The 16,886-nt window shown below is 41.4% G+C and overlaps 4 protein-coding genes across 5 annotated transcripts; 1 reads left to right on the top strand and 3 right to left on the bottom strand.

Annotated features, from left to right (window-relative positions):
• The first annotated feature begins 5 nt into the window (after window positions 1-5).
• On the top strand, window positions 6-9,633 carry LOC6585495 (tetraspanin-9). The gene is made up of 5 exons (XM_002011087.4): window positions 6-419; window positions 6,290-6,366; window positions 7,154-7,345; window positions 7,413-7,607; window positions 8,700-9,633. The coding sequence occupies exons 2-5, from the start codon at window positions 6,304-6,306 to the stop codon at window positions 9,105-9,107; spliced, it is 858 nt and encodes a 285-aa protein (XP_002011123.4). The 5' UTR covers window positions 6-419; window positions 6,290-6,303; the 3' UTR covers window positions 9,108-9,633.
• Window positions 9,634-9,690: 57 nt separating this feature from the next.
• Window positions 9,691-13,869, bottom strand: LOC6585496. 2 transcript variants are annotated; one of them, XM_002011088.4, is made up of 4 exons: window positions 13,395-13,862; window positions 13,204-13,326; window positions 12,477-12,608; window positions 9,691-9,856 (listed from the first exon to the last, which is right to left on the bottom strand). In XM_002011088.4, the coding sequence occupies exons 1-4, from the start codon at window positions 13,587-13,589 to the stop codon at window positions 9,773-9,775; spliced, it is 534 nt and encodes a 177-aa protein (XP_002011124.2). In that variant the 5' UTR covers window positions 13,590-13,862; the 3' UTR covers window positions 9,691-9,772. The 2 variants fall into 2 exon arrangements, with proteins under 2 accessions (XP_002011124.2, XP_043864876.1); XM_044008941.1 differs by lacking the exon at window positions 13,204-13,326 and having other exon boundaries at window positions 9,731-9,856; window positions 13,395-13,869.
• LOC26527157 lies at window positions 10,318-11,847 on the bottom strand. The gene is made up of 2 exons (XM_015160930.3): window positions 11,473-11,847; window positions 10,318-10,817 (listed from the first exon to the last, which is right to left on the bottom strand). Exons 1-2 carry the CDS (start codon window positions 11,734-11,736, stop codon window positions 10,365-10,367), a joined length of 717 nt encoding a protein of 238 aa, XP_015016416.1. The 5' UTR covers window positions 11,737-11,847; the 3' UTR covers window positions 10,318-10,364.
• Window positions 13,870-15,456: 1,587 nt separating the features above from the next.
• On the bottom strand, window positions 15,457-16,822 carry LOC6585497 (adenylate cyclase, terminal-differentiation specific). The gene is made up of 2 exons (XM_002011089.4): window positions 16,576-16,822; window positions 15,457-16,505 (listed from the first exon to the last, which is right to left on the bottom strand). Exons 1-2 carry the CDS (start codon window positions 16,637-16,639, stop codon window positions 15,685-15,687), a joined length of 885 nt encoding a protein of 294 aa, XP_002011125.2. The 5' UTR covers window positions 16,640-16,822; the 3' UTR covers window positions 15,457-15,684.
• Between the last annotated feature and the right edge of the window lie 64 nt (window positions 16,823-16,886).

Below are 16,886 nucleotides of genomic sequence, written 5' to 3'. Positions count from 1 at the left end.
GTCGATTTTGAACAGTCGCTGCGAGCGCATAGAACGAACAGCAGCAGCAGCAGCAGCAGCACGCGTCGAGGCAGCGGACAATAAATATAAATAAATTTAACTAAATCAAAAATATAAAAAGAAATTAAACAAATAATACATATAAATTAAATTCAAATATTTTTTTTTTCTGGCTCTGCTGCATTTGCCTAACGAATTATTAGTGTTGTAAAACAAGCAAAAAAAAAAAGAGAGTTAAAGTAAACAAATTTTTAAAAAATATTTAAAAAATTAACAAAAGCGTACAAAATATATGTAAAAGTGTTTTGATATTTTACAGTTTTTTTGTTGAGTGTTTTTTTTTTTGAAATTTTTTTGCTGTGGCATTTGTTATTATTTTTGTGTTGCGAACGAACATCGAAGCGTTATAAAAACAAAAAGTATGTGCTGCCAATATATATAGACTCTATATACATATATATATGTATGCATGTGTGTATGAAATCATGTACATGTATCTTTGGTTAAGCATGTGCTGCTGATATTTATGCAGCTCACTTGTTACGCCCGCGTTTCAAGTTTATTTATTGTAAATATTTATTTATTTATTATGCGAGCTCTAGAGACACAACAACAACCATAGCAACAACAACAAAATAGCAGCTTGCACAGTTTATTGACAGCAGCAATAGCAACAGCAACAGCAGCAACAACAGCAACAGCAGCAACAGTTGCCGCCGCCGCCGCCGCCGCCACACAAAACCAGATTCCCAACAACTTGAAGTAATTTGCAACTGAAAAGAAATGTACAAAAGCCGAAGGGGGCGGCAGGCAGGCCTGGCTGGCGGGTGGGGGTAGAGGCTGAACGGGGGATGTCGTCAGAGTGAAGCTCTTAAAAATAACAACAGCAACAACCACAAAGAAAACAAACCAACTTCAAGCCGGATAGATGGCCATAGATTGGCCCGCTTTGAGCAGAGCCAAGAGACGGCGCAAAAAAGAGAAAACTTTTTTTCATTTTTTTTTTGCTGTAAAGCGCGACACTTTTTACAACAACAACAACAGCAGCAGCAACATTGACAACAACAACTTTGGCGGCTGGTCAAGCGTCAGTGAAAATGTCTGCGAAATGCGGTCTAGCGAGCCAAAACGACAATTGCTGGCCATGAAAATGAGCAGCAGCAGCAGCAGCAGCAACAACAACAGCAGCAGCAGCTTTGATAGCAGCAACAGCAGCAAAAGATTTCGTCTTAGAGCGACTTTTGTCAGTGTCAAAGCAGCTTAGATAGTTTGCCTGTTGCACAACAACAGACACAAGCAGCAGCAACAGCAGCAGCAACAACAGCAGCAGCAGCAACAGCAGCAGCAGCAACAACAGCAGCTGTTGCTTTAGTCAGCACAGCAATGGAACCTAATTTTGTACATTTGCCTTAACTTTCTATAACAGCAGCAATATGTGCTGCTGCAGCGACAATACTAGCAGGAATAGTAGCAACAACATCAACAGCAGCAGGAGCAGCAGCAGGCACAACAGCAACATTCGCTTTGTTAGCCTTTTACAAGCTTTATTTATCAATATAGACACTAGCAGGAGCAACAACAGCAGGAGCAGCAGCAACAGCAAGATCAATAGCAATAGTTATTATAGTAACAACAGCAACAGCAACACCTGCTGCCATTGCCCTTACTTAGCTCTCAAAGTTCACTTTTGACTACTTTCCAATATGGGCAACAGCAGCAACATGCTGAGCAGCAGCAGCAGCAGGCGCAACAGCAACATTTGCTTTGTTAGCCTTTTACAAACTTTATTTATCAATATAGACACTAGCAGGAGCAACAACAGCAGGAGCAGCAGCAACAGCAAGATCAACAGCAACATCAATAGCAATTTGTAGTAACAACAGCATCAGCACCAGCAACAACAACAGCAACACCTGCTGCCATTGCCCTTACTTAGCTCTCAAAGTTCACTTTTGACTACTTTCCAATATGGGCAACAGCAGCAACATGCTAAGCAGCAGCAGCAGCCGGCACAACAGCAACATTTACTGCTGCCAGCAACATGCGCTTTGTTATCCTTTTAGGAACTTCATTTATCAATATAGACACTACCAGGAGCAACAACAGTAAGGAGCAGCAGCAGCAGCAACAACAACAGCAGCAGCAACAGTTGCTATATAATCAATAAATTGCTGCTGCTCTATCCTTTCGTCTGACAGCAATATCATAGGCATTGCTCGTCTCATAATGCATTAATGTGCTGTCATTTAACTCAACTTCCGGCTCAATCTAATTTTCGCTTATCAGCAATTGCCAACAACACACAACAACAACAACAACAACAACAGCAACGAGAGCAGTTGCCTCAGGCTGAGCGAATGCGTTGTCCTTTCGCTCAAACATTCCGTCTGATAGAGGAATACAAATGACAGCAACAGCATTGACAGCAGCAACATGGGCAATAGCATGGAGGAGCAGCAACAGCAACAGCATCTGCTTCCGGTTAACTGTCACTCTGCTCACTGTTTGCGCTTCCTCTATGTTGGTCCAACAGCAGTAGCAATATTTGCCATAAATCGCAACAACAATCGTAGCAATAGCAATAGCAGCAGCAGCAGCAGCAACAACAGCAACATTTAGAGCTAATTTCAGCTCTTTGCGTATACAGACATCAATACAGTGCCAACAGCAACAGCGAGAGCAACAGCAACAGCAACATCAGCTCCCTTGTATTAACTGCCATTCCGCTCAAACTTCTTTGATCTTTTCTCTGTCTCGCTCACTCTAGTTCCATCTAGCTCTCTCTCCCTTTCCCCCTTTCTATATACACTCTCTGTACCATGTCCATCTGCCCCACAGCAGCAGCCACAGCAACAGCTAGAGCTCATTTCATGCTGTGCACAGCAATGCAGAATATACCAGCAGCAGTAGCAACAGCTAACAACAACAGCAGCGCAACTTCCTTTTCCTCACTGCAACACAGGACATGCTAGCAGCAACAGACAAACAGACAAACATCAACAGCAGCAGCAAGCGCAACAACAACAGCAACATTAGTAATAGCAACAGCAACAGCTCATTTCAGTGTCTCCCTCTACACATAGTAATACTGGGTAGAGTGGAGTAGCAGCAGCAACAACACCTCCAACAGCAGCAACAGCAACAGCAACACTACTGTCATTCTACTCAAACTCCTTTGCCCATCTCTCTCTCTTTCTCACTCTCTCTCACTCTCTCTCTCTCTGTGTAGCGTGTCCCACAATTATACTTAACAGCAGAAGCAACAACAGCAGCAACAGCTATCTTGCATCACAGCAATACAGGACACAGCAAACAGCAAGAGCAATATAAACTCTTCTATATATAGCAGCTCTTTCCACATAGCAACACAGGACATGCCAGCAACAACAGCAGCAACAGCAATAGCAGCAACAATAGCAACAACAGCAACAGCAGCAGCAATAGCAACAGCAGCAGCAACAGCAACAGCTACTTTGCCTCGCTGCCTCCACACTCTGTCCCCTTGGCTCGTCCAGCACTCGACCACGCCCCCACCCTCTCTGGTCTAACCCTTTGACAGCTTTGGCAACTCTGAGATCTCTGAACTATGGCAGCGACATTTGGGCAACTGGGCAATTTTTGATGTGTGCACATAAATCACTCTCGCACATCCGCACACCAACACAAACACAGACACAGACACACACACACGTAGCTAGATAGTTGCTAGTTGAAGTGGGCAGTGCTATGACTGTGGGCGTGGCAGTGGGCATAAGTAAATCGCAAATTTCCAGCGCCAAATGGCATTAAGTCCGTCGCGTTATTGAGTTAAATTGAAAAATAAGCGAGCGACAGTTACAGTTGTTGTTGTTGTTGTTGTTGCTGCGGTTGTTGTCACTGTTGTTGTTGCGCACAGCAATTGTTCGCACTTGTCGCACAGCTCAACTGTGGCCCCCAAGCCCATGTTGCGCATTATTTGCAACTATTTCATTGAGGCAACATCATCATCATCGTCATCATCATTATCATTATTATCATCATTACGATTATGAGCAGTCGGCTGGGTTAGACGGTTGCTGCTGTTGCTCTAGTTGTTGCATGCAACACTTTTGCTTGACACTGATTGCTGCTTCCTTGGCGCGTGCTCGCGATTTTCGTTTGCCTAGCCCACGCCCTCGCCCTCGCTACCGCCACGCCCCCTCCAGCCGACCACCCCTTTACCACGAATGCTCCACTTGTTTTTGCTCTAATGAAAACTGATTGCAGCTGTGCCCTTGCCTGTCCACTTTCATGATATATTCTACCTCAGCCTCTACCTCAGCCTCTACCTCAGCTTCTACTTCTGTTTCTGCCTGTGGCTCTGCCTCTACCTCTGCCTGTGCCTCTACCTCTGCCTCTACCTCTGCCTCTACCTCAGCTTCTACTTCTGTTTCTGCCTGAGGCTCTGCCTCTACCTCTGCCTCAACCTCCGCTTCTGATTCTGCCACTGCCTGTGCCTCTACCTCTGCCTCTACCTCAGCTTCTGCTTCTGTTTTTTCCTCTACTTCTGCCTCTATCTCTGCCTCTACCTCTGCCTTCACCCCCGCTTCTGCTTCTATCGCTGCCTCTACCTCTTCCTCTGAGTCTACTTCGGCCTCCACCCCCGCCTCCACTTCTGCTTCTGTCTCTGCCTCTAACTCAATTAGCAGCATGGCAAAACTTTCGTGCCGCAATGATATCTCAAGGAATCACGTCGAGCTGGTATCGAGACGGAGAATTCTCGGCCTGAGTAACTTTTCATATTGTCTATCCTAAGACTTTTATGTTCTTTACTATTCCAGTTATGCCTTCAGTTAAGTACCGGAAAGTTTAGCCAATTTAAGAATGCTTCCTTGGGTTATACCACTTTACATGAACTGTAACCAGAGATGCCTGGCTATCTGTTGATCTATCTATAGCTATATCTATGATATACCAAATCTATATTGATTTATATTTATATTTATATAGGGACTTATTTAACTCTATACAGATATATTTATAAACAATCCTTAACCCCTCTAGCTCGTATAGCGAAACCTCTCTTAGAAATGCTTTCTAAAGATTAGAGTAGGTAAAACTACCTACAGCTAAAACTGGAACAGCTATGAGTTCCACAAATCTCTATGTACCGTTTAATTCTTCAACTTCGACTATCGTATCTAGATCGTTTCATATATTCATATATATTCCATAGATTTGCCCTATAGGGTTTCTATATCTAGCTTTATCTGTATATATTCTCGTCTCTTTCTATAGCTTTATCTTTTTTGCTCTTCTAACCCTCAAAATTTGCCCATTTCCCGAAAAATCTGGAAAATGTTGGCCTCTATTAAGTCTATCTTATCTTATAGTCGATTAGCTTCCGACTTTCGTCTGCTTAACTGGGCAGTGCCTAGTCCCAAGCAATTCATTTGTCTAGCTATAATTAGTTTCATGTTTCTAGTCAAGCTTAGGTCAGAGTAAGTCTCTCTCTATCTTCCTCCCCCCCCTCTCTCTCTCTCCCTTTGGCTCTATTGTAAATCTAATGTAAGCTAAACAATTCAATTGGAATTTGGGGTCAACTGTGATTCGACTGACCTACGCTTACTATTTAAGGCAAATACGAAAGAAAAAAGAAAAACTAGACGCAGCTGGAGAAAACGAGTAAGCAAATGGGTTTATTTGGTATTCCCTCTGATCCTAGTAATGCCCCCCGTAGCTGCTGTTGTTTTTCTGTAATTTGAGCTGTAGAATTTCATAATAATCGCAGTGGTTGTTGTTGTTGTTGTTGTAAGTCGTCAATTTATTAAGCTTTACATATGTATGTGTGTGTGTGTGTGTGTGTATCTATATGCAACAGCTGCAATTTTTGCGGCTAGCCAATTGCTTAATATATACAGACATGCATATATATATTTATATATACATACAAACATACATGCATATATATATATATATATATATTATATCTAATATATATTCATATAGCTCCCGCTGGCATTTATCCAGTTACATCGCTGCAAAGGAAATACAATGGAAAAATGAGACAAACAGAAATAATTTGTTGAAATTTATGAATTAGAATTTATTTATACAGCACACACACACACACACACATACATTTGTTCCCAGTGATATCCGAAAAAAGCGCGCATTTAATAGATACAAATGTATCTAATGAATGCAGCGCAACGCGCATTCAAGTCTTTGCGCCTGATTTATGCATACTCTCTCTCTCTCTCTTTTTCTCTGTCTCCCTTTGGCATACTCTCTTTACCCTCTCTCTCTCTCTCTCTCTCTCTCTCTTTAGCTGCTCGCTGGAAGATGGGCAACGCCGGCTACACATGCATCCGTCGCACCTTTTGCTGGCTCAACATCATTTTGTGGGTGAGTTTTTTTAGCTTTAAATATATATTTTTTTCGTATAACCAGCTGACAACGCGGCCAGGGCCGGATATGCTGCTGTTGTTGCTGCAACAACAACAACAACAACATCTACAACAACAATGGACAACAATACATGAAATCGATGCGACGCCGGCTAAAAGTTCTCAGCCTCGTCTGCAGCGGAAACGTCAAAGTTGTTCCATTGTCTCACAAACTCTCTAGCGCTATCTCTGTCTCACTGCCATCCTCTCTACCTCTCTCTCTTTTGTTAGGCAACAGGCTGTTGCAGCAGCTGTTGCTGCATTTTCAATGCAACCATTTATCGATAATAAGCCCTTCAATCACTTATCGTCTCTCATCTTCTTCTGTTTAATGCCTTTCACCCCACACTTGCTATCGATTATTATCGATAATTGGTATATGTTGTTGTCGTACCCCACTCTCTCCCTTTTCGACGCCTTTCCATACGTTACTCGCTATCGATTATCATCGATATATTATATCTCTTATTACTATCTTTCGCATTCGTTTACCAATAGCTATCTTTTCCCTCTGCCTACCTCCCTGTCCACCCCACCATTCATCACCTCTCATTTACTTATCTCACATCCCTCACTTGAAATCGGCTATTATCGATAAATTGTGGCATTTTTTGACATCCTTTGCTATCTTTTGCCGATAATCAGATTATCGCTCTCCCTCCCATCACTCATCTGCTCTTCTATGCCTTACATCGCAAACTTGCTATCGATAATTATCGATATGTTTTATCTTAATTTGCTTACAGCTCTGCAGTTGCGCCTTTCTCGGCGCTGGACTGTGGCTGCGCCTCAGCTACGAGGGCTACGCAACGCTGCTGCCGCAGCATGCGGGCCTCAGTGCGGACACGATCTTCATGTGCATCGGTGGCATCGGCTTTGTGGTCAGCTTCTTCGGCTGCTGCGGCGCCTGGGTGCAGTCGCGCTGCCTGCTCGTGCTGGTAAGTGCAAGGGGGGGCGACAGCCATATCGAGGGCCTACTGTAATCTAATCGGCTGTCCACTGCAGTACTTCATGCTGATTGTGATGCTGTTCATGAGCGAGTTCCTCGTCGGCTCCATTGCGTTCCTCTTCCGCGGCGGCCTCGGACGCACCCTGGCCAACGAGCTGCGCTTCGGCATCGAGCGTCACTATAATGCCAGCGATCGGGGCTCCCTGGTGGCGCCATCTGTGGCCGCCATTTGGGACAGCGTCCAACAGTCGGTGAGTTATTTCTCTCTCTCTCTCTCTCTCTCTCTAACATACATATATATATTTCCTTACTCTATTCGCTATGTGGGTGTGGGGCATAGTGGAGAATGGCTACTTTATCTGTTACCTACTATATGAGAAGCGATTCTACAATAGCAGCTGGGTTGTGTTATGGCTAAAATTTGAAAAACAAAATTTCATATATCAAGCTCTTATATATTCTGAGATCGACGCGTTCAAACATAGGGACAGACGGATAGGGCTAAATCGACTCGGCTCGTCGCCCTGATCAAGAATACCATTATACCCTGATGCCCCATTTTCAATGGGTTAGTTATGAATTCATATTAAGTTTATGAATATGTTAACGATAAGTCGATAAGGTAAAAAAAAATTGACTAGAGCTAAGACCCGAATTATAGAGCTTAAAAACCATCAGACTTTCTCAACGAATTGTAAGGTTCTTAGCTTAGGCTGATACGAAAGGACCCCGGACAACTGTTTCGAGGTCACCGTTTGAAAATCACTTAAGGCGATAGTAACAATTTTTTAGAGTATTTGGAAAAACTAAAGCCGCGGTTAACTTAGCGAATAGAAATGAATTTTAAAACATTTCAATTTTACAATTGGAAACCATCTGGTGTTCTCGGTATACATTTTTACGATTATCAAATTTCAACTAATTATTTTTCTTTTTTACGTCAGTCGAGCTCAAAGCGTACTTTAATTGACAAAATTGTGTAAAAAGGTAGTGGAGCAAAAGCCTACACTGATAATAAAATATTTCTATAGGAAAATGAGTGGAGCAAAGGCCTACATTGACTGAAAAATTGTGTAGAAAACGAAAATTTTTTGGTGTAAAATGGTATATGGTGAAAGTCATTAAGGAACGAGAGCATTGCAGTTCTTGGTTGTGGAACTACGAAGCTAAACAGTGCCTAACTAGTAGTTTACAGTAGTCATTACAGTTGTAGAGGCACTAGGATATATAGTTTTGGAGTCACGAAGAGTTGACTCTTTTGCAAGGAAGCCACCACATCTGCGAATAGAGCATGTCGATAAAAGTCAACTGTTTCACGCTCTCTCTCTTTCTCTCTCTTACAGTTTGAATGCTGCGGCGTCTCGTCATTTGAGGATTGGTACGACATTCAGTCATGGAGCGGCAAGCGCTGGGTGCCCGACTCCTGCTGCCGGCAGCTGTACGATCAGCGCCAACTGCTGACGGAGGGCTCCGGCGACGGGCTGGGCGCGATGCGTGTGGACTGCGGACGGTCGGAGAATCCGTCGCTGTGGTGGGACAAGGGCTGCGCCCACTCGCTGCAGAACTGGTTCAACGGCCAGCTGAACGTGGTGGGCGCCATCGGGCTGGGCATCGCCTTCGTGCAGCTGTTCGGGCTGATCACCTCGATGCTGCTGTTCTGCACCGTGAAGCACAAGCGGGCATCGGACACCTACAAGTCGTACTCCCCCTCAATCGATCCGCAGACGCGCACCAGCAGCTGGGAGGATTGAACTCGATTGTAGCTAGCGGCGAGAATTTCTAAAGCGGCGCCTCGATCAAGGCTATATAATGCATAATGATTATTTCTATATAGATGCATATAGATATCAACTTCTTTTTCTTCTTCGTCTTCTTCAAGTTCTTTTGCGAAATGTGCCAAAAATTAATTTAAATATTAGTTTCCGTATGCCTTATTATAATAATTATTAGTGATGCATCATCCAAAAGCCCAGCTGAGCTCGCCGTTCGTCTAATTAGTATTTCTCTCTTATTCAGTATTCACTGTAAGCGACGGTGCGTGCTTCAGCTCTATTCACTGTATCCAACTAGCTTTCTGGTATATCCATATTGTGATGTGCTCATCTAGTTTATATAGCTCTCCCTATATATAGATCTATTGGAACGACAACTGCCCGAAGGTTTATATATGGAATATAGATACAATATACAGATATATATCGATATATATATATATTACCGTATGCGTATATATGTCAAGCACATTCCTAAACAGAATCAATAACAAAAGTTCTATTTAAGCTATAAAATAAATTAAACTATTTATTTAAATAAAAGTTATAAAAAAAAATTAATAATAAAAAATTTAAAGAAATATATAAAATATAAAGATGTTTTCATTTTTGAGGTTGTAACCCTCAATACTCCTTCTTCTTCTCTAGAGACCCACCAGCTTGCCTCCGATAATATCCAATTGAGCGGTAATTCCCTTCGAAACGGTGCGCGCCAGCTCCTTGGGTTTCTGTAATGCAGACGATAAATGTAAGAAAATATTCTATTGTATATATTATTCAATACATCTATCAATATATTCACATCAATCGTTCCTTAATATTGATATTTGCTGCAGTGGATTTTAGGTAGTTAAGTCTGAAGCTGATAACAACAGAGTGAGAGGGCTTTAGACTGTGGATGAAGAGGGCTGATAGGCGAGCTCTACCTTGGTGAGGAGTTCAAGGAAGAGCAGGGTCTGGGGCAAAAAGAGGTGGCAGCAAGGGAAAACTGCTGTGCTAGAGACGTAAGACTAGGCTTATTGTCAGCACATTTACATTTATGAAGAAATCAGCAATTAGATTAGATGAACCGAGAATGAATAAATAATAAGAAACTCTGAGATAGAAGATAGAGCAAAGAGATACCATCATAAGTATACATATATCCAAAGAAAAAACAAGAGATTTTTTATCGATTACAAATGATCGATAATTTTGCATGCATATATTTAGACCATCAAAATTTTACAGATAGGCCTAGAAGTAACTACGATCATAACAAGAATTATTATAAATATAATAAATAATCAAGCGCAACAGACGATCAAAGAACGAGAGCTTGCGAGGCTTGCAGTACATATAGCTTAGAAGCAATAATGCTGTTATAAATAGTAAAGAAAGCATGCCAAAGAGCTCGACGATATGGTCGTTCAAATAAGTAAAAACCGGAGCTGGATCCAGTAGCACCTTGGGTGGTTTACATCCACGAGCAATAAGCTTGTTCAATTTCTTAAAGTGTTTCTCACATTTGAGTGGCACGCGGCGCAATATCTTGGCCTTGGGCTTTATAGGAGGATATTCGACTAGGCATTGCACCATCTTCCGGGCAATTTGGCGAGTGCCACTGGGCTTAGTGCGATGACTTTCCTTTTGACTGTGCATACGAATTCGCGGCATCACTTTCAACGGTGGATTGATATGCTCTACAGACTGCACAAGTCGAGGAGTTAGTTGCGATCCCAAAGAGAGTCGGTTATAACCGACTATACAATACTCGTTCACACTTCATAGAAATGGCAGTACACTCTGAAACGTATCTTGCTGATTCGCTAGCAGAGAAAGATCTAGATCTCAATGAACCAAGGGATTCACGTATCAGTGGATAAACGGACCAATGGATCAATAGATAAATTGATGAAATGATTAAGATATCGGCGTATGAACGCACTAATGGAACAATGGAACAACGGATCAATAGATGAATTGATAAACGCGCAAATGGATCCTATGAATAATACACCGACCCATTGATAAATAAGTCTATGGGCCAATGGATCGATGGATTCAGGGATCTGTTAATTCATAGATACTTTAGCCTATGAGTCCGATGGTCCGTTGGATCCATCAATTCATCAATCCATCGATCCACTAGCCCATAGACTTATTTATCAATGGGTCGGACCATCGGACTCATAGATTAACGGATCTATGAATTAACGGATCCATGGATTCATGTATCAATGAGCCCACGGGCATCTACACAGAGCATCTTGGACGGACAGACATTTCCAGCTGGGGCAGACAGCTAATAAGTTCTTTTTTCTCAGCTTGTGAACGGGCTGAACCAATGTATATATTCGCTTACTTCAGGATCGCTAATATCACTAATTATTTCGCCATCCTCTGACGGATAGCCCAAGCGATTTGTCTTGTTCAATATATCCAATACTTTATAGTGCCTAGCGGTGCCTAGGGCCTGATAGTCGTCCATATCAAAATCGTTGTCACTATCCTCAAACTGGACTTGCTTGGGCACATTACGATTCCATTTTGAGTGTGGAGTACGGACGGCTAGAGGCGAATTTTCTGCCTCACTTTTTGAATAACGTTTCTTTTTTCCAGAATACATTTTCGATTATTTAATTTCAACTACTTATATATTTTTTTGTCGGAAAAATAAAATTTTATACTTTTTTTTTTCAAATAATGTGTTCAGCTGTAGAAATAACTTATGAGTGAGGACTGAGCTCTGATGCTGGCGACCAAATCAAGTCGGTCGAGTCAAGGCCTACTTTGATTGAGAAAATTGTGTAAAAAAGGTAGTGGAGCAAAAGCCAACATTGATTGGAAAATTCGGTAGGACAGTTTTTATAGGAAATATATATTATATATATAAGCCAAATGAGCTAATTACAGACGTGTCCTAGTTCAACTTTAGGCTTAGCCTAAGCCCCTTAGGCCTAATTCAAGAAAGTGCAAGCCCTATGTAAGGACAATGTTGAAGCTTTTCGAATTATGGAACTCAAATCATATACAAAACATAGATAACAATTTTTGCATATATGATTGAACATATCATGAGCCATAAATATGCTGAGCTTTTTTATAGAGCTATTAAATAATTTATAGCTGTGACTATTTGTTTAGGTTCGGCCTTCGGGCGGAACCTTAAACAAAACCAGAAGCGGGGAGGGCAACAGAGAGAGAGAGAGAGTGAGAGAGAGAGACGAGCGGGGCTTGGGGCGAGGCAGCTCTTGTGCAATGCAACGTGTGAATCAAGTAACGCAAGCGCAGACAATTCACACACGAAAAGAGCTACAGATGCGGTGGTTGAGTGAGAGAGGGAGAGAGAGGGAAGGGCAAACTCACCTGTATGAAACTGTTGAGAAAATTGGAGAAGGCCTCATAGCCATTGACAATTGAGCGCGATATGTTGTCGAACTTGTCACCATTGTTGCCATACTTCTCATGCTCGCTGATGCTGTCCAAAATGGGCACAGGCTGCAATTAATAAAAGTGATCAGTGAACAGTAGCGATCAGTGATAAGTGATTAAAAGTGATCAGCAGTGATTAGCAGTGATCAGCAGTGATCCTCAGTGGTCAGTGGTAAGCAGTGATTAGCAGTGGTCAGGGATCTGTGATCAGCAGTGATCAGTAATCAGTGATCACAAGTGATCCGCAGTGGTCAGCGATAAGCAGTGATTAGCAGTGGTCAGGAATATATGATCAGTAATTAGTGATCACAAGTAATCCTCAGTGGTAAGTGATTAGCAATGGTCAGTGATAGGCAGTGATCAAAAGTGATCAGCAGAGGTCAAGGATGTGTGATCCGCAGTGATCAGTAATCAGTGAACACAAGTGGTCTGGAATATGTATGTAATCAGCACTGATTCTCAGTGGTCAGTGATAAGCAATGATATGCAGTGATCAGTGATCAACAATGATTAGGGATATATGAACAGCAGTGATCCTCAGTGGTTAGTGATCGGCTGTGATCACCAGCCATTAGCCGCTGTGATCAACAGTAGCAAAAGTGATCAGCAGTGATCTGCAATCAGTGATCACTGGGTACTGATCCCGTGATCAGTCACTTACATGCGTGAGATCAGTCAGCTTCTGCTGTGTATTGTCGTAGGCGCTGAGCACTTTGGAGGGCAGAGCCTCGCGCTCCAGATTCACAGACTCCGCTGTCTTGGCAGGCTCGGGCAGCAGCGAGATCTGTTGAGTGTTGTTCGTGAGTTCACTTAGCGTGTGTTCACTGTACAGAATACTTTGGCTATACGCACCTTGAAGCCCGCCTCGCTGGCGGCCGAGCTCTCTGAACTGTCGGCCGCATCTTCTGCAAACGCATCGAGTGCACCGAAATCTGCGGCCGAGACTTGTGCATCGATGGGCGTGGCACCGTCCGGCGTGGCAGGCGCCAGGGGCAGGCCCAGCGCCAGCTGCACGGCCAGCAGCAACAGCAGCGAAATCTTGAGCATTGCGTGAGAGATTATGAAACGCGGCGCTTACGAAATGAAAGTAAAAGCGCGAAAATAAAATCCGGAATCGCAGGCCAGGGCGCAGTGGGCGTAGTAGGCGGAGTTGGCAGTGTAAGCAGAGTGGGCAGAGCTGCTTTTGCGTACGGTCCGAGCGTGACCAGCTCCAACTATCAACTGACTTGAAGCGTCTGCGCAACGATTTGATTTCTTTTTTCTTTGCATCGTATTTATGTTTTTCTTCATTTCATGATTTGCTTTAGCCTGAACGCTTGGACATTGGCAAACACACTCGCTGGCGCTGCTCCACTCGATGATACATATAGATATATATATATGTATGTGGATATATATACTTACATACATACATGTATTTGGTTGGTAGACGTGCAGCTCGACGTTTCGACAACCGCTTGGCTGGCGGTCATCTGCACTTCAAAGGGAAAAGGTGACACCTCATTAAAAACAAAAAATATCATAAAACGGACGGACGAATGAGCCGACGGACGGACAGAGAGTTTAATTAAACAGCGGAAACTTAAACTGAAATTTAGTTAAAACAATAAACAAAACAGAGACAGAAAGTGCAATAGTAATAGTAATAGTAATAGTAATAGTGATAGTAATAGTAATAGTAATAGTAATAGTAATAGTAATAGTAATAGTAATAGTAATAGTAATAGTAATAGTAATAGTAATAGTAATAGTAATAGTAATAGTAATAGTAATAATAGTAATACTAATAGTAATAGTAATAGTAATAGTAATAGTAATAGCCATAGTAATAGTAATAGTAATAGTAATAGTAATAGTAATAGTAATAGTAATAGTAATAGTAATAGTAATAGTAATAGTAATAGTAATAGTAATAGAAATAGTAATAGTAATAGTAATAGTAATAGTAATAGTAATAGTAATAGTAATAGTAATAGTAATAGTAATAGTAATAGTAATAGTAATAGTAATAGTAATAGTAATAGTAATAGTAATAGTAATAGTAATAGTAATAGTAATAGTAATAGTAATAGTAATAGTAATAGTAATAGTAATAGTAATAGTAATAGTAATAGTAATAGTAATAGTAATAGTAATAGTAATAGTAATAGTAATAGTAATAGTAATAGTAATAGTAATAGTAATAGTAATAGTAATAGTAATAGTAATAGTAATAGTAATAGTAATAGTAATAGTAATAGTAATAGTAATAGTAATAGTAATAGTAATAGTAATAGTAATAGTAATAGTAATAGTAATAGTAATAGTAATAGTAATAGTAATAGTAATAGTAATAGTAATTGATATTATTATCGACATGAATTGTGGATTCGTTCAATTGTAAAAATCAGTTGCGCTTGTTTGAACAAGACTTGGCCCATCGTTAAAGTGTTGCTGTTGCTGTTGTTGTTGTCGTCTGGGCCGTTGCTGTTATGCAACATGTTGCAAGCAGCGCAACTAAAACGGACGGTGGCTCAAGTGGTTGCAGCGCAAGTCATTCGCCATTAATGCATCTATCCAGTAAAGATATTTCTTGGCTGCTTGTTTTCCTTATATAGATAAGGTTTCCATACACCTATATTTAAAGAGTACATTAAATTCGTATTTTTTTTTTTTAAGATTTAGTAGATGCATTTTCCGGCAATAATTATATTATATTATTATTGTTATTATATTTTTATTAAAATATTCGTTTATTTAACATGCATTTAATTTAAAGATTATGCGGATTTTGTTTATATTAGCGGAGTATGCTGTTATAGTGTATACAATTATTCGTATAAGTCAAAAATCTGTTTTATATGTAGTGTATTATGGATTCGTAATTGTTTTAATTTTTTTATTATTTTTTTTTTTAATATTAATTATTATTGTATATATTATGTATACTCATTTTTTATGTGCTCTTCAATATTTGCTCATATTTTGCCTTTTCCTTTTATAGTGTATACAAATATTCGTATATTCCTTCAGGTCTTAGGCATTTATATTGAGTGTAGAGTGCTCAATATTTATAGTAATATTATATGTTCATTCTTTGTCTTTTTATGTTTTTTTTTTTTTTTTTTTTTTTTCTTTTTTTTTCTTTAGTCAGTGTATACGATTATTCGTGCAGTGAGAAGTTGGTGGGTATATAGAGCATATCGCTGTTGATGTCGTCCTCCATTTCCTCCTGGATCTCGGCGATGACCTCCTTAGTGGAGATGCCAGTGCCGCCAAAGTCAACATCGTCGAGCTTGAATTCGCTATCCTTCGGGTCTTCCTTGGCATGAGTGGGCGATATATACCAATGCGGCAGCTCTGGCGACTTAAGTCGCGGTAGCTTCAGCAGTTCGTGCTCCGGAGTGCCGGACACATCGTTGTTGTTGATTTCCAAACTGTCAGCTGCCTTCTCCTGCTGCTCCTGCTTCAGTTTTTGCTGCTGTTTGCGCAGCTGCATGATGCTCTGATCATCGATGTCGCGCTGTCGATAAATGCGCTCCGCATCGTGGATGCGCATCTGCAACGTGTGGCGCGCATAATGATGGCGCTCCAAGAGCCGCCGCATCTCCTGGATACCTTCCGCGCGCTGCACGCCCAAACGGTGCTCCAGCTGACGATACTCGCTGACGCATTGCTTCCGCAGCAGCTCCATCTCCTGGCGCAGATTGTTGAGGATATCTAGGTCCATAAACATGCTCTCAGGCTGTTGTTCCTGCTGCTGCTGTGGACTTTTCTGCTGCTTTAGCAGTTTTTGCTGCTGCTCCTGCTGCTGGCGCTGATATTCCGGCGCAAAGTAGTGCGAGCGCTCGTAGCGACGGCGCTGTTGCGCCTGACTCGGATACCGACCCGAATACTGAGCCGGACCATACGAACCCGGATACGGATAAGTACTCCGCTTTCTCATGACCGGCTTATTTTGCACATACAAACGAAAGTACTCATCTATAAACACACGGGCATAAGTCAGGATGGCGCTATTACGAATGGAAATATGTGACACAAGCAAGCTCACCCAGGCTTAGATTCTGCACTTCATCACGCGATGGCACATCAGGCATTTTGATAAAAATATCCATTAGAAACTTTTTGTTGGAATTTTTTTAATTTTTTATTTACTTTTTTTTTTTTTTTGAAATTTCGACGTGTGTTACAGTTTCCTTAATTTGCTGGCAATGAACAATGAAAATATTTGACACTGGAATCGTAGGCAACTTCATTGAAGCTAGGATTTGAATTTGAAAAAAAAAAAAAAAAAATTCTCACGGACGTTGAGAAAATAACTTCAAAGTCGAGCAAGTTCAATATGCAGCTAACATCTCGCTT

The sequence above is a fragment of the Drosophila mojavensis genome, unplaced genomic scaffold, assembly GCF_018153725.1.
Source record: "Drosophila mojavensis isolate 15081-1352.22 unplaced genomic scaffold, ASM1815372v1 contig_136, whole genome shotgun sequence".
Lineage (NCBI taxonomy): Eukaryota > Metazoa > Arthropoda > Insecta > Diptera > Drosophilidae > Drosophila > Drosophila mojavensis.
The sequence above is the reverse complement of the archived record's forward strand: the minus strand, read 5'-3'. Positions and strand labels throughout refer to the sequence as shown.